This window comes from Ascaphus truei, chromosome 2 (genome assembly GCF_040206685.1).
Source record: "Ascaphus truei isolate aAscTru1 chromosome 2, aAscTru1.hap1, whole genome shotgun sequence".
In the NCBI taxonomy this organism is placed as follows: domain Eukaryota; kingdom Metazoa; phylum Chordata; class Amphibia; order Anura; family Ascaphidae; genus Ascaphus; species Ascaphus truei.
This window is the reverse complement of record NC_134484.1, coordinates 227197794-227225226: the sequence shown is the minus strand read 5'-3', so window position 1 is coordinate 227225226 and position 27433 is coordinate 227197794. Positions and strand designations below refer to the sequence as shown.

Below are 27433 nucleotides of genomic sequence, written 5' to 3'. Positions count from 1 at the left end.
GTCGTTTTTTGTGTCTTCTATCAAATATAGAAAATTCATGATTTAGTTACCTGCGTGCTGTCCCTTGATGTCGTGTTGCAACCGGTATCGTATGGTTTTTATATATATATATATATATATATGATACGAACCAATCCAAAGACCAGTAAAGAGACAGCACACCGCACGGGGTTAATCCAAAAATCTATATTCACAACATGAAATACACGTAAGCCAACGTTTCGGTACCACAGAGAGACCTTCCTCAGGGCCGTGCAACCCACAAGTGCAAGTGACCACACATATATACCCTCACCCATAGTGCAATGCAAACAAAGGGAACCAATCACCAACATGCAATCAGACAGAATATGCAACATAGCTGTGCTCCGTGCCCCCTCCCCTGTTACCTGATTATCCAAATGACTCATCATGACATGAGAGTAGGCACTTAAACTATTAGGAGAAAGACACCCTTTAGACACTGGTCCCAGGGTCTACTGCCCTTGCGGGGGAAGGTCGCGCGCCGCGCATCTGCAGTGGGCCAAAACATATTGACTGCCAGAGCGCCAGCAAGGAGAGTACGCCGCGCATCACAGCTGTGAGCAGACGCCTCATTGACTCTCCCTGGCCACCAGGGACGCCGGCAGCGCAAAACGCACATGCGCAGTCTGAAAAACCGCCTCGGTGCACAGTTACCCACACACTGACAGTAATAATGGGCTAAACAGAATAGTAATACACAGAGCGTTAAGGTGAACCACAGGGGGACAGGTAGAGGTATAGAGCACAAGGAGCGCATAGCATCACCATAGTATATAAGGACAAAGGAAGTGCAAAAGTGCAGAGGGAGTGATGCAACAGAGTATGAGTGACAAACATAAAAAAGGCATAATGCAAAATCAAGTGAAAGCAGGGAGACTGCTACAAAAAGCAGCTAAGTGAAAGTTCCTCATTTAGGCCACCAGGTGTCATAGTTCTTAGTTCATAGATAAGCCTTGCTTCCTGTTTAAGCAAAGTCCTGCCCCTGTCACCCCCACGGGGGGGGGGACTGGAACCTGCAGAATAGGCATACAACGAAGTGTGGCCAGTGTATGCCTTTTTTCCTTGAAATGTCTAGCCACAGGTAGGCACTTCAGGTCTACATCAGAGGCATCACTCAGTAGGGCTTTTCTGATGTTTGAACGGTGCATGGCCATGCGTTCTTTCAGCATCCTTACAGTCTTCCCGATGTACAGCAATCCACAAGGACACTTAATAAGGTACACCACGAATTTAGACTCACAGTTCAGTTGTTGTTTGATTTTAATCGGTGCGCCACTATGCGGGTGATTGTAGCTAGGGCCCAGCTGCATATAGTTGCAGTTGGTACAGCCATGACAGCGGTACGAACCAGGTTTTTTGGCTAACCAAGTGGTGGGTGTGGCATATTTGTCTATTGGGTCAGATCCAGTGACCATGTCACCAATGTTTGGTCCCCGACGAAAGCAGAATAGAGGTGGCTCTCTAGCATATGCACCAATCCTCTCGTCATTCTCCAGAATGCGCCAATTGCCCCGAATGCAGCGCTTAATGCTGTTGGTAGCAGTACTGAATGTACTGACTATATTGAGCCTGTTGCTCACCGGTCTGCCTGTCGAAGGTATCAATAGTTCACCCCTATCAACCTGTCCAACCTTTTGCAAGGCAAAATTGATGTCCTTGGCCGAATAGCCCCTCTCCCGGAAGCGTGCGGCCATTTGGGCCAAGGCCCTTTGGGATTCTTCTGGATCAGTGGTGATTCTTTTCACTCGGAGAAGCTGGGAGTATGGGAGACCCCTCTTGAGTGGTACAGGATGGTGGCTGGCTGCACAAAGAAGGGAGTTCTTGTCTGTACTCTTCCGGTATATTCTAGTAGCCAGCGTGCCTCCAATTTTGTACACTATGGTGTCTAAAAAAGCGATTTCCTGGTAGCTGTGGTTGAGGGTAAAACGGATTGTGGAGGGGATTTTGTTTAAATCAGAAACAAATGTCAGCAGCTCCTCTTCACTGCCCGTCCACAGAATGAAGATGTCGTCAATATAGCGAAGGTATTTGACGATATGCCGTCCATGCGTGGTGTCAGTTAATATGTGCAACCGTTCATACAAATCCATAAACAGATTAGCGTACGACGGTGCCATATTTGAGCCCATGGCAGTGCCCGTAAGTTGCAAGTAGTAGTGTTTCTCAAATTTAAAGAAGTTCTTATGGAGGATGACCTCAATGAGCAACATGAGAAAGTCAACTGGTGGACCCTGTTCGACTCCCTGTTCTTCCAATTTTGTGCGTACTGCTTCTAGGCCCCCTGCATGGGGAATGTTGGTGTACAGGCTGGACACATCTAGCGTAGCAAGAATACATTCTGCTGTGTTAACGGAAAGATGGCTGAGCTGCTCAATAAAGTCCGTGGTGTCCTTGATGTATGAACCCATTCCAACCACCAGTGGCTGTAGATAGAAGTCCACAAATTGCGAGAGGGGGTGGCACAGCGACCCACGGGCCGAGATGATGGGTCTGCCCGGTGGTGCGACTATAGATTTGTGTACTTTGGGTAGTGTGTATAATACTGGCATCACAGGGTGGTCCTGAGTCAGGAATTTACTGGTTTCTTCTGTGATCCAGGCATTATTCAAGCCCAATCGGATGATGCCATCAATCTCCTTCTTGTAGGCTATCGTCGGATCCCCCGGGAGGCGTCTATAATGATGTACAACTGCAAGCTGTTGCTCAATCTCCTGCTTATAGTATTGATAATTTAAAACCACAATCCCTCCACCCTTGTCTGCTGCTCTCACTATAATCCCCTTGTTCTCCCGTAGCATTTTCAGGGCAGCTCTCTCCTCTCTCGATGTATTAAAAAAGCTGGTCTTATGATTCTTCAGAATTTTCCGTGTGTCTTTCGTCACCAAGTTCATAAATGCAGCTATGTTGGGGTTCAGTGAGTGCGGGTCAAAGGTGCTCCTGGTCTTAAATGGATTTGGGGTAATGTCTCCAGAAGAGTTAATATCAATATTCTTAGAGAAGAAATCCTTTAACTTCAATTGTCTGTGCAGTCTGTACATATCAACCTCCCAGTCAAAGGAATCCTGCATATGGGTTGGCACAAATGATAAGCCTTTCTGTAAAATACTAACCTCTGCCGGTGTCAGTGAGTGGTCCGATAGATTGTAGATCACCGTCTCGCTTGCCTGGTGCCCCTTGTCGCTTTTCCTTCGCGCACGGGATACCGCCGATCTCCGGCCACCTCTCCTGGTGGGTCTGTGCGCGTTGTGCCCTGCGGGAGAGTTCTCGCTCGACCGCCATCGCCCGGACCTAAAAAAGGCTCCATGGAGGTGTTGTCCGGGGCATCTGATGCATCAGTATCACTGGTCGTGTAGCCCATCCTGGCGGCATCACCCCGCCTAGACCGAGGCTGGTATCGTCGCTGTGGACCGCTTCTACCGCTCTTCGTCTCACCCAGCCCCAGGAGCCATCGGTAGACGTTGCGCTCCTTGTAGTCCGCAGTCACCTGCCGGAGCTTCTCCTTCTTAAACTTGATTAAATTTGCCCTATAGGCATCAATGGTATTCTGCATCTTATCCAGCCAGTTGGTATCCGTGTCCGCTGCCAGGGTGTCCACATGTTTGGTTTCTATTACTGCAATGTCCTTTTTCAATTTGGCGATTTCCTTGCTTGATTGGTCAATGACCAGAATCATTAGATCGAAAGAACATTTGTTTAAAATGGCTATCCAGCGTTTGCAGAAATCCATGTCACATCTGCCAATGGTAGGCTGATTTTTCACCCTGAACCCCCTTGGCAGCATCCTCGCTTTGTGGTAGTGTGACAGGGTGAGGCCATGTAAATAAAAATCCACTTCACGTTTCTTCAAAAATTGGAGGCACGCTGGCTACTAGAATATACCGGAAGAGTACAGACAAGAACTCCCTTCTTTGTGCAGCCAGCCACCATCCTGTACCACTCAAGAGGGGTCTCCCATACTCCCAGCTTCTCCGAGTGAAAAGAATCACCACTGATCCAGAAGAATCCCAAAGGGCCTTGGCCCAAATGGCCGCACGCTTCCGGGAGAGGGGCTATTCGGCCAAGGACATCAATTTTGCCTTGCAAAAGGTTGGACAGGTTGATAGGGGTGAACTATTGATACCTTCGACAGGCAGACCGGTGAGCAACAGGCTCAATATAGTCAGTACATTCAGTACTGCTACCAACAGCATTAAGCGCTGCATTCGGGGCAATTGGCGCATTCTGGAGAATGACGAGAGGATTGGTGCATATGCTAGAGAGCCACCTCTATTCTGCTTTCGTCGGGGACCAAACATTGGTGACATGGTCACTGGATCTGACCCAATAGACAAATATGCCACACCCACCACTTGGTTAGCCAAAAAACCTGGTTCGTACCGCTGTCATGGCTGTACCAACTGCAACTATATGCAGCTGGGCCCTAGCTACAATCACCCGCATAGTGGCGCACCGATTAAAATCAAACAACAACTGAACTGTGAGTCTAAATTCGTGGTGTACCTTATTAAGTGTCCTTGTGGATTGCTGTACATCGGGAAGACTGTAAGGATGCTGAAAGAACGCATGGCCATGCACCGTTCAAACATCAGAAAAGCCCTACTGAGTGATGCCTCTGATGTAGACCTGAAGTGCCTACCTGTGGCTAGACATTTCAAGGAAAAAAGGCATACACTGGCCACACTTCGTTGTATGCCTATTCTGCAGGTTCCAGTCCCCCCCCGTGGGGGTGACAGGGGCAGGACTTTGCTTAAACAGGAAGCAAGGCTTATCTATGAACTAAGAACTATGACACCTGGTGGCCTAAATGAGGAACTTTCACTTAGCTGCTTTTTGTAGCAGTCTCCCTGCTTTCACTTGATTTTGCATTATGCCTTTTTTATGTTTGTCACTCATACTCTGTTGCATCACTCCCTCTGCACTTTTGCACTTCCTTTGTCCTTATATACTATGGTGATGCTATGCGCTCCTTGTGCTCTATACCTCTACCTGTCCCCCTGTGGTTCACCTTAACGCTCTGTGTATTACTATTCTGTTTAGCCCATTATTACTGTCAGTGTGTGGGTAACTGTGCACCGAGGCGGTTTTTCAGACTGCGCATGTGCGTTTTGCGCTGCCGGCGTCCCTGGTGGCCAGGGAGAGTCAATGAGGCGTCTGCTCACAGCTGTGATGCGCGGCGTACTCTCCTTGTTGGCGCTCTGGCAGTCAATATGTTTTGGCCCACTGCAGATGCGCGGCGCGCGACCTTCCCCCGCAAGGGCAGTAGACCCTGGGACCAGTGTCTAAAGGGTGTCTTTCTCCTAATAGTTTAAGTGCCTACTCTCATGTCATGATGAGTCATTTGGATAATCAGGTAACAGGGGAGGGGGCACGGAGCACAGCTATGTTGCATATTCTGTCTGATTGCATGTTGGTGATTGGTTCCCTTTGTTTGGATTGCACTATGGGTGAGGGTATATATGTGTGGTCACTTGCACTTGTGGGTTGCACGGCCCTGAGGAAGGTCTCTCTGTGGGACCGAAACGTTGGCTTACGTGTATTTCATGTTGTGAATATAGATTTTTGGATTAACCCCGTGCGGTGTGCTGTCTCTTTACTGGTCTTTGGATTGGTTCGTATCATACTTATTTTCTATGGGACTAGCATCTGCTATTATAACCTTTTCTACTGCAGTGTGCTGACTGACCTTCATGTGTATATATATATATATATATATATATATATATAATGTGTATACGTCATTCTCTGTTCTTACCTGACATGGTCTCTTCATTTTGATTGCTATGACATGGTATCTGTAACAACACAGTTCGCAGGTCCACGACCCCCTTTCACTAATCCACTTTAAAAGGCAGAGCTGGTGTGTGTGTCTCACGGATCCATTGCATCGACATGGATTGAGTAATTCCCCCTTGGATGAAAACAAAACAAAAAATTAGATAATCATTATCTGGAGAAAAAAAAACTGTTTCTCCTGAGAATGGGTATAGACTGTAGCTAGTACAGTATATTCATAGGAAAAACAACTTCCCTTAAGTGTGCTCTGCAACAAGCTGAAGAGATTTTAGGATTAACATGGTTATAAACAAAATATTTGGTAAATCTGAAGTTAAACAATATAGTTCTAATATTTGATGTAAGGAAAATGCATACCGTAAACCAATAAATGTGGTTCAATATTAACGTGGGATGGAAATATCATTGTATTGCCTAAATACTTAACTTCTCCACTACTGAGATACACCCATCTCAATTCAGATGAAATCTAAGGTAAGAAATAAATTGTCTACAGGCTAAATCATGTAGTCATCATTATTATTGTTGCTTATGTTGCATTAACACTATACTCTGCGCTTCACAATATGGCACATAAACAGTACTACACAAGATATGTACTATGCATATCACACTGCAGTGTAGAGTTGCATCCTCTCTAAAAGCTATGAAACTTTGGAGTCTAGTGGGGAGCCGTACAATATGGCATTATGTTATGTGCAAGTCAAATAGTAACAACAGAAAAGAGGTGTAAAATCAAGTATGTGTGTCAGGATCCGTGATCCGCAACACGCACTTACCCCAACCCGTGATCGGGTCCCCCGCTCCTTCCGTCATCCATGATGCGCCCCTTCCTCCACCTGGCATCAACCGCCATCCTAGGGGCGCGAGCGCATCCCGCATGGAGATAAATACACTACCATCTGGTCCCGCCTCGAGGTTGCGCCCACACGGTGACATCATCGGCGGGCAGCGAGCGCCAGCACCGCGTCACTCACCATCATCACAGACTCTTCCCACACCTGTCTCCTGCACCGGAACTGCCAATCCCAGCAGGCGCTGCTGACGCGCCTCCACTCTGCTTCTTCCTCATTGGTGCTTGTCTCCTTTATATGCACAGCTTTCACACTGGAAATTCGGCTGAGCATAAACCTTTGTTTGTTCGAAGTGTTCACTGCTACTCTTGCCTCCACAGTCTTGTCTTGTACTCCGGTTCCTAGCTCCTTTGTTCCTGACCTCGGCTACTCTTTTGCACTCCGCTCTTCTAATCTACTGACCCCGGTTACCAACGACGATCCGCACCTCTCCAATCCTGACCTCGGCAAAGTACCACGACGATCCGCATCTCTCCCTTCCTAACCACGGCTAAGTACCTGTAACATTCCGCAGCTCTCCAACCCCAACCTTGGCAAGTACCCCTGACTATCCTTACCTCTCCAATCACGGCCCGGCTACCTCAACCAATCTACACTCCAGACGCGCCTACACGGCTGTGGGTTGGTGTTGTATATCTATCCCCACCTCGGCCTCGCGGTCACGCCTTGTTTGTGGTGAGCACTCAGTTACAGTATGCTCAGCCACGCAAACATGGACTCCGCTGAGGTGGGGCGAGTCTTGAGCATGCACGTCAGCATGTTCTCCAAAATTGAGAAATATCTAGAACTAAATGACCGTCGCATGGAGTTATTGCAGCAGAACCTCATGTTTCTTACTTACCGGGCACAAACCCCACTTCCTAGTCCTGTCACTTCGGGCCTTCTACTGCAACTCCAGCTGCTATCTCCATGACCTCTACATCAGAACCCTGACTTCTTACACCCAACCGTTATAGTGGTGACCCCCATGGGTTCCGAGGCTTTTTGAATCAATGCTTCATACAGTTTGAACTAATGCCTTCTCGATTCATTTCTCAAAGATCCAAGGTGGCGTACATCATCTCGCTGCTCACTGAAGCCCTGGCCTGGGCTTCTCCCATCTGGGAACGAAGACTGGACCTCACTCAGGATATCGGACAGTTTACCAGGGAATTCCTCAGAGTCTTTGATACACCTAGTCGCAAGGTAACTGCCGCTTCTTCTCTTTTTCACATTTCCCAGGGAGATCGATCCATGGCAAGATACACTCTGGAGTTCCGCACTATCGCCGCCGAGACCGGATGGAATAACGAGGCGTTGTCAGCCACCTTCTGGCAAGGTCTCTCTAAGACTTTAAAGGTCGAGCTCGCTGCACATGAACGCCCTACCGACCTCGAAGAACTCATCGCCATATGTATCCGCGTTGATCAATGAATGCAGGAGTGGAGGTCCGAATGATCCCGTCACCGGCAGCTCACACTGAGAGTCCTTTCTCTCCATGCTGGTATAGCCAAACCTCTTCCACCAGATATCCCAGAGCCCATGCAACTTGGTGGCAACAATTTGTCTTCCAGTGAGAAACAGCACCGATGCAGCGCCGTCCTCTGCCTGTACTGTGGTAATCCCGGACATCAGGTACTCAATTGTCTCCACAAGTCGGGAAATGCCAGCTCCCAATGAGGTCCAGGGAAATCACATTGGGAACACTTTCTAAACTCCCCTACCGAATAAATCATTGCCAAGCAGGATCCTTTTACCTGTTACGCTGACCGGCGAGAACTTCCACACCACCGCTCCAGCCTTTGTGGATTCCGGGTCGGGAGGCAATTTCATTGATGAGGGCTTCGCTGAGAGGAATAACATCCCCCTGGTCCACAAGAAATGCCCTGTAGGTAGGAATCAATTGATGGTTGACCACTGCAACCAGCTTTCGTCTCCTTACAGACCAGTCTCTTTCGTTTACGTACGGGTGAGGACCATACGGAAGAGCTCCAGCTGGATGCCATCCATACTCCATCAGTTGACGTGATTCCAACTTCACAATCCACGTATTGATTGGACTGGCAAGGAACCTGTCCTGTGGAGCGCTTCATGTTCTAAGAATTGCTTTGAGCCCATCAAAAGTATATGCGGGCACCGAGCCCCTAAAGAAGAGAAAATAATGTTAACTGAGGTTTACTCCGAATTCCGCGAAGTTTTTGATAAAGCATGATCAGAGGTCCTGCCCCTTCATCGCTAATTCAATTGTCCTATTGACCTGCTACCCAGTTCAGTACCCCCTAAGGGAAGCTCATATCCACTTTCCCTTCCAGAGACTAAAGCCATGAAAGAGTACATTCATGAAAATCTTCAAAAGGGCTTTATTCAGAAATCCTCTTCCCCAGCCAGAGCAGGCTTCTTCTTTGTGAAAAAAAGGACGGAACTCTATGACCCTGTATCGATTATAGAGGTCTTAACAAGATCGCCATCAAGAATCATTATCCCTTACCATTGATTTTGGAGCTCTTCAACCACCTCCAAGGAGCCACCATCTTCACCAAATTGGATCTGCGTGGGGCCTACAATTTCGTGAGAATTAGCCAGGGTGATGAATGGAAAACGGCTTTCAATACACGAGACGGCCACTATGAATACCTTGTCATGCCTTTCGGCCTCTGCAATGCCCCTGTCGTCTTTCAAGACTTCGTTAATGAGATCTTCAGAGACCTGCTTAACCAGTTTATTATTGTCTATTTGGACGACAATGATTTTTTCTAAGTCTTCACAGGAACATGTCGCCTATGTCAAACAGGTACTTCTACGCCTATGGGGAAACCATTTGTTCGCCAATCTGGAGAAGTGTCAGTTCCACCAAACCACCACGGCATTTCTGAGATACATCATTTCGAACACTAGCCTCACCATGGATCCTGTTAAGGTGAAGGCGGTCCTGGATTGGCCTTGTCCCACCACTCTTAAGGCCATACAACGCTTTCTGGGCTTTGCGAATTACTACCGCAGGTTCATTCAAAATTTCTCTTCTGCGGGAACCCCCATTACGGCGCTAACAGCCGGGACTGCTGTCCCGGGTCCGGTCAGTCAAGGAGTCTTGCCCCCTTGCTGGCAAACCAGGAGTTTATTTCCTGCACCTGTGCAGGCAAGAAGGGTGCTCCCCTTCAAAAAGCCCCCATGCAGGTTCCTCCCCTTTGCTGGCTAATGCCCATGTGGAAGGGGGATTCCCTAGGCTCTCATTCTGTGGGCCTCTACCAAGCCTGCAGGCCCATCACCCCTTTTAGCACCAGGCCCAATACACCCTTATACCCCCATCCCCAGTACCCTATACATCACCCTCTCCCAAGGCCCAGTAACCCCCACATGTCCTGTACCCCATTTTAGCCCCCTCCCAAGGCCCATTGCTCCTATAATCCACCTCCCCATGCCCACTACCCCCTGCATTCCCATGAGCCCCTTACACCCACTTATATTCCCAGGCCCAGTACCCCCAACATCCTCCCTCCCCAGGATCAGTACTCCCTTACCTCCTCCCCTGGACCTCCTTAACCTTCCCCCTATCCATTATATCCACCCCCCCCCTGTGGTCTTTATCCTTCTTATATCATTTTTTGGGGGGAAATGTTTGTTTTCATTTAATTGTAATGTATTTTATTTTGTGGATGTTTTTTTCATAGGTTGCCCATTCATTGCCATTGTGGTAATCCTTTCCCCCATTGTGGGCATAGCTTGCTAAAGTGACAATCAATGGGCAGATGATGTGGGTGATGAAGTAGTTGCCCCAGGGAGGGTGGTTAGGCCTCCCGTGGATAGGAGGGAGAGTTAACCACTTAATTACCATAGCGGTTAATTACCGCTAAGGTGATTAAGGGGTTTCAGGTTAGTAGCTAGTTTTTTTATTTTACTTGTCAGTGCCACGGAAGAGAAAATCGAGGAGGAACAGAATGACTAGGATGGCATACATCCTGGCAGGGATATGTACAACACTTTTATTTACTATATGCTGACTGGGTAATGTTTTACTTTTAATGGGCAAATGCGCTATTATCCAAATCTGGATTATAGAGATTTTACCCATTACTGTACTGTATGTGTTGCGGGGAGGGGGGGGTGTGGTGGAGGGGCCAATCAATGGGTGTATTGGCTAGTATTTTTTGTTGTATTGTATTTTAATGTTTATTTTATTTAATTTTGTATTTTTTGGGTTTTTTTGCGTCAGAAATGGACAAAAGCGCTACTGACCATTTGGCTACTAGTGCTTTTGCTCATTTGTGGGTGTGGTTTAATGGAATTAAGAGATTAGCCCATCCTGCAACCCTCCCGGGAGGACTACAACCCTCCCCGCGGCAACTACAGTATACCCTTCACCCACCCCATTAAAACACCAGTAACACCTTATTTACCGTAGCGGTAATAACCTGGAAGTAAGCGCTAAGGTAATTAAGGGGTTACTGGTGATTTAATGGTTGGGCATCAACCCTTACATGTTTATGCAGGAGTAGGACGCTTTCATCCTGGCAGGGGTAAGGAAAATATTTATTACTTTAATTTGTAATTTATTTTACCTTATGTATTTTATTGTTTTTAATGGGCAAAAGCGCTAGTAGCCATATTTGGCTACTAGGGCATTTGCCCATAACTTTATGGGGGGAGGGGAAAGAAGATTTGTTTGGGTTAGAGGGGGTGGATGAAGGCGGTAGTTGCCCCGGGTTGGGTGGGGGGTTTGGCCTTGGTGGGTAGTGGGAGGGGTTACTCTTTCATTACCTTAGGGGTGGTAACCCTCCCGGTAGGCCTAACCACCCAACTTGGGGCAACTAACCCCTTCACCCACCCCCTCTACCCCCAACAAATCAGGTTGTTTGGTTTTACCCCTTCATTACTTTAGCGGCTAGCCAATATGGTAATGAACCTGCTTTTATTTTATTTTAATGACATATTATTGAAGCAGTGGGTCTTCAAAGCTGAACCTCATTAATTTCCGCCCTGTAGCCCCCTGCTTCCCACGTTAGAGGCCCCGATATAGGGTGCCGTTATCTCCGGCCATGTTTACTTCTCATGTGTCATGGCCCACGTGACCGGGACATTTAAACATGGCAGAGATACCGGCACCCCATAAATAGATGTGTAGCTCTGAAAGCAGGTGTTCTCCGGGGCTGAAATTAATGTGGTTCAGTTCCGGAGACCCCCTGCTTCAATAATATGTTATTAAAATAAAAGCAGCGCAATCACCTGTTAGAGATGCGCAGAGAGAGTGACTGATTCTGTCTACTCTTACTGCACGGCTCTTCCAGACTGATGCAGCCCGGTAGGATTCATGCAGCGGGAGTCCCATTCAGAATCAGGGATCCCCACTGTGTTAATCCTGATGTGCCATTTCCCCCTGCTGTGCACTTTGCATGTTTCGTCCGCGGTTCACCAGCACATGTGTTGCGGCATGTTAGAGATACAACTAGCTGCATCTGTTCTGCTTCTCCTACTGTCTCTGTAAGTCTACTAACATACCACTTAGACTATAAGCCATCCAGGGCAGGGATTACTCTTCCTATCACACTTTTAAATATAATGCACTTATTGTATTATACTAGGAAAATGCTATATTTGATACCGCTATGTGGGATGAGTGAGTAAACGTTGCTTTTATTATGTGTATACAGTATGTTCAGTATTCTGTTTTATCCAAAACACCACAAGCCAGGTTCAAAACCTACTCTAATCAGCAGCTTTTAGCAAAGAATATAAATTATATAATCAATATTTTCAACATTCTGATTTGGAAAAATCGTAAAATGTTGTCCGTCACCGAAAAACAATAAGTAAAATACAATCTATTATCCGCCATTTTCTAACACTGCCACATAGATGTCAAAGTAAATCTACAGGCTGTTGCAGTAATACAGTGTTGTTTGTTACCATAGTTACCAATTTATTTTTATTTTAAATATTTAATTTCTCTGAAACAGTTTAAACAAATTGTCTGAAAATGTAGTACACATTGCAAAATAATACATTTAATAAAGAAATGCACCAGTTAATTTTTTTTTATCACTTCAAAAATATATACAGGCAGTCCTCGTTTTACAACGCTTCGCTTTACAACGAATGGCTTATCCAACGCTATGCAATGCATACCTATGTTCATTTTTACAACGCCAAAATGGCTTATCCAACGCTCTTACGACACTTTGCAAAGTTGTTTATGTGTATATAATATATATATATTATACTATATTATACTATATAATATTATATTTTTATATTATATTATATATTATGTTATATTATATATATATATATAATACAGTATATACACTATATAATGTATGTGTATGCTGCATATCTTATTGTCTGCGTAAAATATTTTGTTTATTTTAGCATTAAAAATGCCTTCAGGAACGGAACCTTTCATTTAAACAGTGTTCCTATGGGAAAACGTGTTTCGCTTTACAACGTTTCGCTATCCAACGCCATTTTGAGTAACGCACTGTGTCGGATAACCGAGGACTGCCTGTATATAATAATTCCAAGATGGGAGCTGCACCGATTTGGTTGAAACTTCTGGCAGATCAAAGTTAGGATAGTAGAAACGTACCCTCATTGGCCGAACCGCCTTGGGGGGCGTGGCCACCCCCCTGTCGCAAGTTCTAAATACAATTTTGCTGTCTTTTGAAAAACTGGTAATAGAGCGCGGCTGCCAAATGCGCGTGAAGGCACATACTGGGCCCAGCCCCATTGAGGGGCGGTACTTGTTCGGGCGTGCGCTGTAGAACGAACTGGGGCAGCATCCTTACAATGCCTCTAATCTTAGACGCATTATTAGAAAGAGTTGGGGTTCCTTACAATGCCTCTGATCTCAGACACGCTATAAGAGAGGGTTGGGGTTACTTACAATGCATCTGATCTCATATTCGCTATTTTAGCGGGTTGGGGTTCCATACAATACATCTGATCTCAGATGCGCTATTAGAGAGGGTTGGGGTTCCGCAGAATCTCACAATATAATTATAGGGTTCCTTAAACAAAAAAAAGGTTGGAAACCACAGTCCTAACATAACGACACGTGAAAACTAATGTCAACTAAGGACAATTAATATAACTTTAAGCCATGTCTTCTTCCGTGAAGAGTATAGCTTTTACCATAACGGATGATAAAGTCATAATGACTTACAAATGCAGCATTTATGTTATGACATCCAAATTATGCATTATCATAACACTGCTTATGCAAAAAAGTGTTAAGGTTAAAGCAGGGACCTACCGTGGCGTTATTTACGGGATACCTTGGCGTTATTCCTATCCAGATACTGAAATAGGGCTTTTGCGGTGCCTGGGTGGGAGTAACGTCACAGTTTGGCATAATTTAAATAACTTACTGTTATTTCCCAGCATTATTTCCCTCTCCTCTTTCTCTACTTCAGCAAACAGCAAAATCCCTATTTCAGTGATCGGGTAGGAATAACGCCAAGACTTGCATAATGTCACCTTACTGGAAGATAACGCAATGTAAAGCTACAATATCATCACGTTAAGCCTGTGCACATTAGAAGTCGCATTGTTTATGCATATAATTCACTTTCAAGATAACGTGTTAACTCAGGGAACATAATGTCCATTCCTGTTTAATAAACATCACATTATGAGTCCTGATTTAACAGAGCTTTGTGGATCTAGATCTTAGTTGGCTTTACTGAAAAAAACGTTATAATTTGCTATTCGCCTTTTATGGATCTTATTATACTTCAACAAATGCCCCAGTTTATTTAATTACATTCCTTAATAAAACCCCTTGATGAAGTACGATGTATGTATAAAACATGTCAAGATTATGTCGTTAGGTAATTACGTTGATCCGCTACCACGTTGTGCACAACTGACTGAATACACCGTGTCAGTGACTGCTATTGCCTCAGGGCATTCAAGCTAGCCTTATCCATTGCTGTATTTCAACTACGGAGACTGCGTGAGTGCCATGATCATAGAGCTCTGCACACTGTTTTTGAAGTGAAACTTCTTTGCTGGCTCCTACCAAAATATCACTTGTACAAAATCACCTTCATGGTGACGGAAGTTGGTAATGGAAGTGACATCACTGCTGGCAGAAGAGGCCGTCAGCAACGTCACTGTTGGTAGCAGTGCCCGACGCCACGCATGCACAGGAGCAGAAGCAACCCCCCCACACATGGGAGATGGAGACTCCACACAGAGACACGCACACACAAACACACGAGGAATTCAGTTAGTATAAATATAGAAGCGCTAATAGCTAAAACATGGGGGGTGCCGAGCACGCGCGTGCTAAGTCAAACGTCTTTGCGTTTTGTCATTGAAATTGTGATTTCATTCTTAATTAAAAACATCACCATCACAAATACAATTTCTGTGACAAAACAGTGACACAAGACAAAAACTTTTCACTTTAAATCCGCATGCTCGGCACAAACTTTTTTTTTTTTTTACTATTTTGTAAGTAATTTATAATTGACTTTATTAAATAATTTTGCTATTTTACTCATCTCTGGTGCCCTCCTTTCCTGCTCTTCTCATTAGTTTATACAGGACTTCTTCTATTTAATACTACAACCAATAACTTATTTGCCCATAGTTCTATTAGAGAAGTCACAAAACCATATTATAGGTCAGGGGTGGCAACCTGTGGCACAAGGGACACATGCGGCCCTTCAGTGCTTCAGGGGCTCTGACTACAGACAGTGTAGAAAGACTATAGAGACATGGAACAGGAGAAACCAGAGCGCCCTCTAGCCTAGGGGAGCGCAATCTTTTTTCCCTGCGCCCCCCTGCCGTCTGTCCCACTCTCCTCGCGCCCCTCCCCCACCCCCGTTTACCTTGCTTCAGATGTCCTGGAGTCATGACGTCACTTTGCCACAGAAACGCGACATCACATGACCACGCGGCGTCATTAGACGCCGCATTGCTATGGCGATGCGTGACCAGGAGCATCTGAAACAAGGTAAGTAGAAGTTTACAGAGGCCCTGCAGCTCTCCCCGGCATTCATTTAAATGCATTCGAGAAGCGCGCGGGGCTTCTGTAATCCCCGCGCCCCCCACTTTGCGCACCGCTGCTCTAGCCAGTTCATCTTCTGGGATCCTATGGACTAATGACCCCTGGCGGCTCCCAATCAGCGCAGGGTACAGTGAGTATACACCCTGTCTACTGAGAGCTCCACGTGGTGCTGCCTGTGGAGACTGGAGAGCAAGGTAGGAACAATCACCCCACTGCCTCCCTTGCCCCTCCTATCACTCCCGTGTCCCTCTGTACCCCCAACTGCTCCCATTTCCCCATGTCACCCCATCTTCCCAAGTGTCACACCCTCTTCCCCGCCTCTCCATGTGTCACTCCCTCCACATCTCACCCTCTCTTCCCCCCCTCCCTATGTGTCATCCCCTCTTCCCCTCCTCCCCATGTGTTACCCCCTCTTCCATCCCACCTCCCACTTGTACTCTGAATCAGGTTATACCCTGTGTCAGTGTATAGTGCCGTCAGGTTATCTCCTATGTCAATGTGTAGTTTCACTCACTACATACTCTGTCAGTGTATAGTGCTGTCAAGTTATATTCTGTACTACACACTGACCTAGAGTATAACCTGACTGCACTAAACTCTGGCACAGAGTATGTGGCCAGACGGTACTACACACTGACACAAAGCATAACCTGACGGTACTATACACGGTCAGGTTATACTCTCTGTCAGTGTATACAGGTTTAAATGTGATTTATTTTTATAATTGTGGCCCTTTGACAATGAGACAGGTAAATTCTGGCTCCAACTCCCAATCAGGTTGGACACCCCTGCTACAGGTTATTTAGATAGTACATTTCAGAAGAAAGAGTTATAGTAGTCATGTTGGTTATTTAAAATGATCGGTATTTTTCAGAATGTGATACACATTTATTGGAAATGCACAATAGAACTACATACAGTAGATGTGTTGTCACTGTACAATGCTTTCAGTGCATTACAAGGCTCTTCTAAGGCTATGCTAATGATCCATATCAGAGGCAGAGACTAATGAGGCTTTTCTCCAAGACTCGTGTTTAACATGCTGGCCAAGGTACTGTAATATCACACAACCTGAAAAATATGGTAATTTGTTTGATAATATATTTTTTAGTCATGAAGAAGAGAGAATAACCTTTCAGTGAGTAATTACTTCCAAAGCATTTCCATGTACATATACTTTATGTTCAATATTATTGGAAATAAAGAGTAATCATGTTTTAATTATATACAGAAATCAAAATGTGATAATTGTATTTCTAGCACTTCATAAAAAAGGAGCAGTGATATAAGTCTGAATTGGAACAGAAGGTGTGTGTATAGCAATAACCCTGTCAGACAAAGGGATATATTTTTGCTAAACAGTGCTAAACCTACAACCTCCTTGTGACTCAATCCAGTGAATGGGCCTTAAAATATGCTATGGTTTAGCACTGTTTAGTTACTCTGTCCGTATATGCTTTTATTAAATCTGGGGTATGTTTGTCATTTACTCACATATTTATAAAAAGTGATACAAAATTAAAATACTTGGCTGAAATCTATCAGAGTATAAATCTAGTGCATTTCATCAATGTCATCAAGATGTGTCAATAATCTAATCTAGCAAAATGTTAATGTAATGCCCTGGCAAGGTAACAAAAACAGCAACAGATGTTTAGCGCCTCCCAGTATGCTTTGTATTTCTGGACGCAAGCCATAAGCCACAGTGATGCCAACTTTTATTTCCCTGTGAAAGATGGACATTTTACTCGCTAACACTTATCAACTGCAGGTTAACTAAAGAGGAGCGCTTTACAGCCACTTATTAAAACACATAACACAAAAAAATGGAAAATGGAAATGAGCGCTTGTTCGCTCTCTCACTCTTGCCCTTGGGAAAACTTAAGTACTACAGCAGTCGTCTGAATACTTTTAAGTGGATAGTAAGATGCATTTGCCGGACATCTGTTCCTTATCGTGTACATCAGGGCTGCACAACACGCGGCCCGCGGGCCGCATGCGGCCCGCCTGGCCTCTCTGTGTGGCCCTCGATGAGATTTAAAAAAAAAAAAAAAACTTTGAAAAAATTTTTTTTTTGAAAAAAAAAAAACTTTGAAAAAAAAATGGCGCCAATTCCCTGCGGTCCCGGCGCGCATGCGCTAGGCCCGCTCCGTCCCCCCCCCCTTCCCTGCTCCCAACGCGGGGCGGAAGGGGAAGCAACATGCAGCTCCTCTGCGGGCCCGCTCCCCTCCCCCTTCCCTGCTCCCAACGCGGGGCGGAAGGGGAAGCAACATGCAGCTCCTCTGCGGGCCCGCTCCCCCCCCCTGCTCCCAACGTGGGCTGGAGGGGGAAGTAATAATTAAATAATTCAGCTCCTCCAGCGGCCTGCTTCTCACCGCTTCCCTCCGCGGCCAGCTTCTCGCGTCCCCCACGAGCTCACCTCCCGTGCCCTCCTCCCCCCCCCTTCCCCCAACCCGCGCCCCCAAGCCCACCTCCCGTCCCAGGCAGCTGCCGCAGGGATATCGGGGGCAGGAGGAGCAAGCGTCCGGCGGCAACCTGCACCCACCCGGGTCAAGGTAAGTCACTGTCACTGTTAGTCACTGTCACCCAAGTCACTGTCACCCACCCACCCACTGTCACCCACCCACCCAGTCACTGTCAAGTCACTGTCACCCACCCAGTCACTGTCACCCAGTCACTGTCAAGTCACTGTCACCCACCCAGTCACTGTCACCCACCCACCCAGTCACTGTCACCCACCCAGTCACTGTCACCCTGTCACCCAGTCACTGTCACCCAGTCACTGTCACCCACCCACCCACTGTCAGTGTCACCCACCCACCCAGTCACCCACCCACCCAGTCACTGTCCCACCCTGTCACTGTGTCCCACCCTGTCACTCTTCCCACCCAGTCACTGTGTCCCACCCCGTCACTGTCACCCACCCAGTCACTGTCACCCACCCAGTCACTGTCATAGTCACTGTCACCCACCCAGTCACTGTCACCCACCCAGTCACTGTCAAGTCACTGTCACCCACCCAGTCACTGTCACCTACCCACCCACTGTCACCCACCCACCCAGTCACTGTCACCCAGTCACTGTCAAGTCACTGTCACCCACCCAGTCACTGTCACCCAGTCACTGTCAAGTCACTGTCACCCACCCACCCAGTCACTGTCACCCACCCACCCAGTCACTGTCACCCACCCACCCAGTCACTGTCACCCACCCAGTCACTGTCACCCTGTCACCCAGTCACTGTCACCCACCCACCCAGTCACTGTCACCCACCCACCCACTGTCAGTGTCACTGTCACCCACCCACCCACCCAGTCACTGTCCCACCCTGTCACTGTGTCCCACCCTGTCACTCTTCCCACCCAGTCACTGTGTCCCACCCCGTCACTGTCACCCACCCAGTCACTGTCACCCACCCAGTCACTGTCACCCACCCAGTCACTGTCATAGTCACTGTCACCCACCCAGTCACTGTCACCCACCCAGTCACTGTCACCCACCCAGTCACTGTCACCCACCTATCCACCCAGTCACTGTCACCCACCCAGTCACTGTCACCCACCCAGTCACTATCACCCACCCACCCAGTCACTGTCAAGTCACTGTCACCCACCCAGTCACTGTCACCCACCCACCCACTGTCACCCACCCACCCAGTCACTGTCACTGTCAAGTCACTGTCACCCACCCACCCAGTCAAGGTCACTGTCACCCACCCACCCAGTCACTGTCACCCTGTCACCCAGTCACTGTCACCCACCCACCCAGTCACTGTCACCCACCCACCCAGTCACTGTCAGTGTCACTGTCACCCACCCACCCAGTCAGTCACCCACCCAGTCACTGTGTCCCACCCAGTCACTGTGTCCCACCCAGTCACTGTGTCCCACCCAGTCACTGTGTCCCACCCAGTCACTCTTCCCACCCAGTCACTGTGTCCCACCCCGTCACTGTCACCCACCCAGTCACTGTCACCCACCCAGTCACTGTCACCCACCCACCCAGTCACTGTCATAGTCACTGTCACCCACCCAGTCACTGTCACCCACCCAGTCACTGTCACCCACCCAGTCACTGTCACCCACCTATCCACCCAGTCACTGTCACCCACCCAGTCACTGTCACCCACCCAGTCACTGTCACCCACCCACCCAGTCACTGTCACCCACCCAGTCACTGTCACCCAGTCACTGTCACCCACCCAAGGGGGAGAGTGATGTGAGGTGCAAGGGGGGGAGAGTGATGTGAGGTGCAAGGGGGGGAGAGGGATGTGAGGTGCAAGGGGGGGAGAGGGATGTGAGGTGCAAGGGGGGGAGAGGGATGTGAGGTGCAAGGGGGGGGAGAGGGATGTGAGGTGCAAGGGGGGAGAGGGATGTGAGGTTCAGGGGGGGAGAGGGATGTGAGGTTCAAGGGGGGAGAGGGATGTGAGGTGCAAGGGGGAGAGGGATGTGAGGTGCAAGGGGGCAGAGGGATGTGAGCTGCAGGGGGGAGGGATGTGAGCTGCAGGGGGGAGGGATGTGAGCTGCAGGTGGTGGTGGGATGTGTGTGGGGTGTAGGGGGGTATTGTGTGTTTGATGTGGAGGGGGGTATTGTGTGTTTGATGTGGAGGGGTGTATTGTGTGTGGGTGAGGGGGAGAGATGGGGGTATGAGAGATAGATGGGGAGTATCGCAATGGTTGATAGTGTTGGGTTCTGGGGGAGATATGAGGATGATGATGGGTGCTGGAGGAGAGATGATGATGATGATGATGATGATGATGATGATGATGATGATGATGATGATGATTTTACCCGTGCGGCCCAATTTATTTTTCCTTGGAGCAGTTCGGCCCTTCGCACTTTACGAGTTGTGCAGGCCTGGTGTACATGACGTTTGGAAGAGGCTGCATTAGTGTCTCTGTTGTAGGATACAATGCCATACAGTAAGTATAGACACTATTGATTTTTTAGCAAAACCATGTATGTCTACACTTCTCAGATTCCCAATATTAGTCCAAAAGTGGCCTGGTGTTTTTGTTGACATAATATATAAGTATTTAATTTCTGACTGTTTTGCTGTTGATGAACTGACTTCCAATAGAGACATTCTTAGCACAGCCTACTGACAAACCAAGAACATCCCTGACTTACACTAATTGTATATGTATGTACAAAGCACAATAGTCCTAGCAAGTTGGACTTGGAAAAGGCACTATTCATTAAGGCAACATACACTTTTGCAGTAACAGGATACATTTAACAATGATCTGTTACAATAAATTACATTTGAGCATTTATATGCGAGTGCCGTCTTCTGTGTTTACAGTACTTATTGCATCACTACATTTCTTTATTGTGTTTGGTATCATAACCCATGGAATATGTATTACAGTTTATTCATAATATCATTTATGATGCATTGACAAGGTAGATAGTGGCTAATTCTTTGTACTCACCAAAACACTACTTCACATTACAGTAAGTAAGCAGCCCATGAGTATGGCAATGAATCAAACAGCCTACTCAAAGCCATACATATTTCTGCAGACAGGTACTAATATCGTGAAATAAAAGGTCAAAAGGTGCCCTGTGTACATTCTGTTATCTTAGCATTTATTAAAACAATAGCAAGAGGAACTTGGAAATGCTAAAGTGCCTATCCAAATGAAGAATTACAATATCAATAAAATATAAAGAAATGAAAGAAGAAATGGTGCAGCCTTATGTTTAGTATGATACGTGCATTAGAAAGTAAGTAGCGCAAAACGTGTAACCAAATGAATTGCAAATTTAGCCATACAACACTGGCAGAGACCTTTATCATTTGTCTGAAACAAATTACTATAAACGTGCTAAATTCATAAAATGTAGCACTTTTCAATAGGCTTAGTTTAGGTAATCTATGTTAAAACATTCAGTGCTTGAAGGGCCAGCAAGAAATATGGTGCTGGCCCATCTGGAACTAAGGGGGTTAATACAACTCTTTCAAATCAATTTGATTTTGTTTACTTAAAGGAGCACTTCTGCCTATGGCTTTTATTTATTAAAGCATTTGTGGGAAGCAGCAGGTCCCCTGGAACTGAACTGCATTAATTCAGCTCTGGGGACCCCCTGCTTCCCGAGATACTTATCACTGCCGGTACTGTCACCTCTAAGGCTGCGTCCATAGATGGACCAGCCGTGCTGAGGCGTGCGGACGCTCAGCGCTGAGCCCCTGCATCCTCAATGAGGATGCCTTGAGAGGGGGCTCACGCGAGCGTCCGCAGGCGTGCTAAGGCTTTGGAGTTTTCAGCCAAGCTGTTTTTCAGCACGCTGTCGGCTGAAAACCTCCAATCAGTCTTCAGCAGCGTCAACGTCACCGTGACGTCGGCGCCGTGACATTGACGTCAGTGCGTCGCGGGCGATTGGCCCAGCGACGTCACTGCCCCGCCTCCAACCACCTCCCCCCCGGCTCCCTTCGCGCACGCTGGCTCGCCTGCAAGTCCGTGCAATCGCGCTGACTGAAGCAGGCGAGCCTCTGCGTTAGCGCGCCTCCGCTCTCCCCACACCTCTATGGCCCGGGCCTTAGGTGAACAACGGAGGCTTAAAACTCCCACACCACGGAGGCCAGTAGGAAATCGCAATGTCATCTGTTACAACTTCCTATTGGCCCGCATGCAACGGGAGCTTCAACTGGCAGCACCCTGGCAGGTATGTATATCATGAAGCAGGGGGTCCCGGGGCTGAAGTGACATGGGATGCTGCTTTCAATAAAAAATGGAGCTGTGGTTTTTCAAATGTTTTTAACCCACTGTTCTACCTGCCATAGGACAACACACAACTCAAAACAAATGCAGTACTTATCTCATATTTTAAGCAATGATAGTATGCAAATGTATTAAGTAAGGAGAAGAAATATTAGTGAAGTATGTTAGAAAAGAAGAAAACAAATCACCTGAGAGATATGATAAGAAATAAAAAGAATGTAATACAATACCAATGTGTTGGCCATTTTAAAAAAAAATGCTTTATAGAATTGATTTTTATATGTGCGATGTGAAAACAAAAAATCAATACCAAATTAAATAATAGTCAGCCTCAAGCTTAAAATCAGATTCGGGAACATACACACTAACATGGAAATGATTACTGCATCAGTGGATCTATAGAAAAAGCCAGCTCTCTAAGGCACTTATTCAAAATGGTGAGAATCCATTAACAAGTGGCTAACCATACAATAATGTCCATACAACTGCACGTTAATGCATCGTTTGGTACTGTATAAGTCAACAGTTTCTCGCTATATTAAGTGCAGAAGGGTGCTATTTTATTAGACTTGTTAAGTTCTTATAAGCACACTCTTTTTAGAATGGAGCTTCAAAATGCCAATTGTATAGCTATGAAAATGGACATAACATGTCATTCTAAATGTAACTATAAAGGAGAATGAGTCTAGTAGTAAAACGCTGCATTTGATCTGGAGCAAGTGACCAACATGAGACTACAAGTTCAAAGGTCAGGGACACGTATAACAGTATTATTATTATTGACTGTGTAACCTCAAAATATGCAATGAAATAAGATATCCTTGGTTCCAGCCAAATAATCTGAAAGTGGTTTTGTGATAACATTTGTGACACCAAAATGCTCTTGTCATATTACAAATCCTCACTAATCCCTGTGAATGATGCTTTTTGGGCGATGGGGTGGGGAGGGGATATCACACACACCTGTGATCTTGCTGCTTTATTCTTTACCTGATGCTTTACACTGCAATACTAAAATATATAAGACAATCCTGTCTCGTTTTAGAAATAGTAGGAGCCTCTCTAACCTTTCAGATGTCACAAATACAACACAATCCTCTAATGATTCTCAAGTCATTGAACAGTATATTTTATATCAATGCTACATTTAACAGGGAGTTGTCTATCTTCAAAATACAACATATTCTATTAACAGTGTGTACAGGCATAACCCGGTTTAAGGACACTCACTTTAAGTACGCTCGCGAGTAAGGACATATTGACCAATAGGCAAACGGCAGTTCGCGCTTGAGCCTGTCAGCACGTCCTGAACAGCAATACCGGCTCCCTACCTGTACCGAAGCTGTGCGCAAGCGGGGAGACTCTAGCGCCTGTTACAAATGTGTTATTTACATCAGTTATGCACGTTGAAGACGATTGCAGTACAGTACGTGCATCGATAAGTGGCAAAAAGGTAGGGCTTCACTTTAAGTACATTTTCGCTTTACTTACATGCTCTGTACCCATTGCGTACGTTAATGTGGTGTATGCCTGTACTGTACAGTGTCACAAATCTACTAGGCATCATTATCTATAAACAGCTCACTACTCTATCAAAAAAAGAATGGTTAGGCAAATAGTGTGACTCTTTCCTAATTTCACAGTTATCGCAAGGTAAAGTGCTTTATTTAATGAAAAGCTAGAACATGAATGAGCAGGCCTGCCACTAGCTTGTACAGGGTCCGAGACACAAATGGAAGCCAGGTCCCCAAGTGAATGCGCTGGGGGTGTTGACAGCTTGTTCATCATGGTGCGGGGACATGGAGGCTGACGAGGAAGGGAGAAGGCCCATCTGCTTCTTGCTTTTTTCTCCCGGGAAAGAGGAAGAGGCCTGTCTGTCGGGCCCAGAACAGCTCTCTCCCTGATGGAAGCCCTGCCACTGAGTATAGCATTCAACCGGATAATTCAATTACAAAATAAAGGAACTGTTTTTGTTTTTGCTTATTCACCACCACCTTAAACAGCATATAATATCTGTTCTTTATGGCTGCACATGAGATTAAGAGTGATCTAACCTGCGACAATGCAAGGCATGCAACAAGTCTATAATTTACAGAAAGCAGAAACTGTAGCAATTTAACAGAAGCTGAAAATAAAAACACAGTGACCCACGTAATTAAGAGTAACACATCCCTTAATTTACATTGTGAACACTGCCTGTGAAATTTGCAGTCATCAGAGTATCTGGAACCCGTCATTTAATTTGAGAATGCTATTGAAATTAGAGCCAAGACATTGAGAGCAGATCACAAAGAGACAGATACTTTATGTCAGTGAACTGTTCTATTTAGGTCAATTAAAGTTTAAATAGCACATGAGTTACTTTAATTTTATAGTATTTCATCCAGAAGATTTTTTGGGGTGGTGTGAGAATTATTTTATATTGGTCAGTATTATTGTGAATTGATTACTTTATTATATATTCATTTAGCAAAACTCCAGTTACTAATAGAACTCTTTGGCAGAGATCCACAAAGCTCTGTTAACTCAGGGCTCATAAAGTTATGTTATCAAAATCAGTCACAGAAGTTGTGTTTCCTGAAGTTAACGCAAATCCACAAAGCTAATTATATGCAAGAACAGCAGGAGTTATTGATCTCATTAGCATAGGGTTAGCAGCATGTTAAGTTAGCACTGCTGCGCTTTACAGGAGAGAGTACACATTTACTAGAATCCCAAGTGCTATCGATATCCTCTCAAACTCACTTTCACACAACACGTGGCGAGGCACCTGGACTCAAAAAGCATATATCTCAGTTCTCTCTCTGTCTCCTCCAAAGCAAAAACTCCATTCAAGGCAATAGAACGTTCCTGTGATCGGCTGCTTTGGAGTTTATAGAATCAACAAATGACAAAAGGTTTATTAAAGGAGCAATCCAAGCGGGCTATTTATTTTTTGCGAACCCCATTATTTTCAGCTCCAGCGAAGCCGCTACCTATTGGTCTGTAGTGTGTTGGAGCTTTGAGAATTGGCCATTACGTGATCCCTGTTAGATGAGCAGAGCACCTAGCGGCAACCCCTATGGGGGTAAGTATCTCGGGAAGCAGGGGGTTCCCAAAGCGGAAATTAATGGTGTTCCGTTCCAGAAACCCCCTGCTTCAATCCTATGTTGAAAAGAATATAAATCACAAAGGAAATCTCCCACTTGGATTGCCGCCTTAAGGACTAATTTAGTGAGTCAAACTCTTTCATCATCTTTTTCTCTGATAACCATTGTTTTGTATCTGGGAAGGAATGTTTGCAATAAACATCCAGTATGCAGCACTATGTAGAATAGATCTCACCAGAAGCTCCAGTATCAACAACCAGTATCACACGTAAGCTCTTCTGATGTAATTTAAAAAAACAAACAAAAACTGTTAATCAAATACACGTAGTCCTCGTTATCCAACGTTTCACTTTACAACGAATGGCATATCGAACGCTTTAAAATGCAACCCTAAGGGCCGTTTTTCGATGCCAGAATGCGTTATCCGACGCCTGAATGCGTTATTCAATGCTTACCGCCACTGATTAACATGGTACTCATTTTACAACAGTTTCACTATCCAACGCTACTTCCAGAACAGATTCCGTTGGATGACCGATGACTGCCTGTAATGATAAATATATGTACAGGCAGTCCTCGGTTATCTGACACAATGCGTTACTCAAAATGGTGTTGGATAGTGAAACGTCTTAAAGCGAAACACTTTTTCCCATAGGAACACTGTCTAAATGAAAGGTTCCGTTCCTGAAGGTTTTTTAACACTAAAATACACCAAATATTTGACACAGGCAATAAGATTTGCAGCACACACATAAATTATATAGTGTATATCTTATACTATATTAGTGAAAGCACTGTATGCCTGTCTGGATGTCCGGTGTCCCTAGGGGAAATCTCATTGGTCCCTTGGCCCGCCCGCCCCCGCACACCCCTCATTGGCCTGAGGCGGAGTGACGGGCCAAAGGACACACAGGGACACACACACAGGGACACACACACAGTGACACACACACAGTGACACACACACACACACTGACACACACAGTGACACACACACAGTGACACACAGACACACAGTGACACACACACACACACCCGTCACTCTCCCCCGTCAGCTGAGGGGTCCCTTACCCGGAGTCCCGTTGTCCGGTTGGGCCTGCGCGGTTGATGCCTGGGGGAGAGTGTGATCTCTAGGAGCCGTTGGTGCGACCGCTTGATCCCCTCCCGCTCGACGGATCGGGGGCGCGCATTGCCCGCGCACTGCCGCCTCCATCACAGCAGATGGTCGGTGGTGGTTTGGCGCCAGGGACAGTGTGCTCGGCCGGGAGCGCGTGTCTCCCGCGCGGTGGTGCTGCCTTCGCCCCCAGTGGTCCGGCTACTGTTGGCTGGCGGTTGGGGTGGGGGCTCCGGCCGTAATCGGGGGGCGGGTGCGCAGGTTCCCCACGCGGTGTAGCCTCCAGCACAGCAGGAGGGCTGTGGTGGTGTGTTTGGGGTGGGTGGCACCGGGGGAGAGTATGCTCGCGCTGGGGCGGCCGCGTGTCTCCTGCGCTGCGCCATTTCTTGCCCCTGCACAAATTTGTGAGCCATGAAGTGTGTGCGCGCGCACACCCACCGACTGACACGCGCGCACACCCACCGACTGACGCGCGCGCACACCCACCGACTGACGCGCGCACACCCACCGACTGACGCGCGCGCACACCCACCGAGTGACGCGCGCGTACACCCACCGACTGACGCGCGCGCAAACCCACCGACTGACGCGCGCGCACACCCACCGAGTGACGCGCGCGTACACCCACCGACTGACACGCGCGCACACCCACCGACTGCCGCGCGCGCACACCCACCGACTGACGCGCGCGTACACCCACGAGTGACGCTCGCGCACACCCACCGACTGACGCACGCGCACACCCACCGACTGACGCGCGCACACCCACCGAGTGACGCGCGCGTACACCCACCGAGTGACGCGCGCGTACACCCACCTGGAAAGGGGTCGGGGGACCGGACTGG

General features: G+C 46.8%; 1 protein-coding gene across 2 annotated transcripts in view; it reads right to left on the bottom strand.

The window, feature by feature from the left end:
* Positions 1-27433, bottom strand: part of MARCHF11 (membrane associated ring-CH-type finger 11) — a 70440-nt gene that overhangs the window by 36615 nt on the left and 6392 nt on the right. For both annotated transcript variants that reach the window (XM_075585928.1, XM_075585929.1), the window contains exon 2: positions 5777-5932. In XM_075585928.1, the coding sequence (XP_075442043.1) occupies positions 5777-5932 (156 nt within the window). The remainder of the gene's footprint in view (positions 1-5776; positions 5933-27433) is intronic.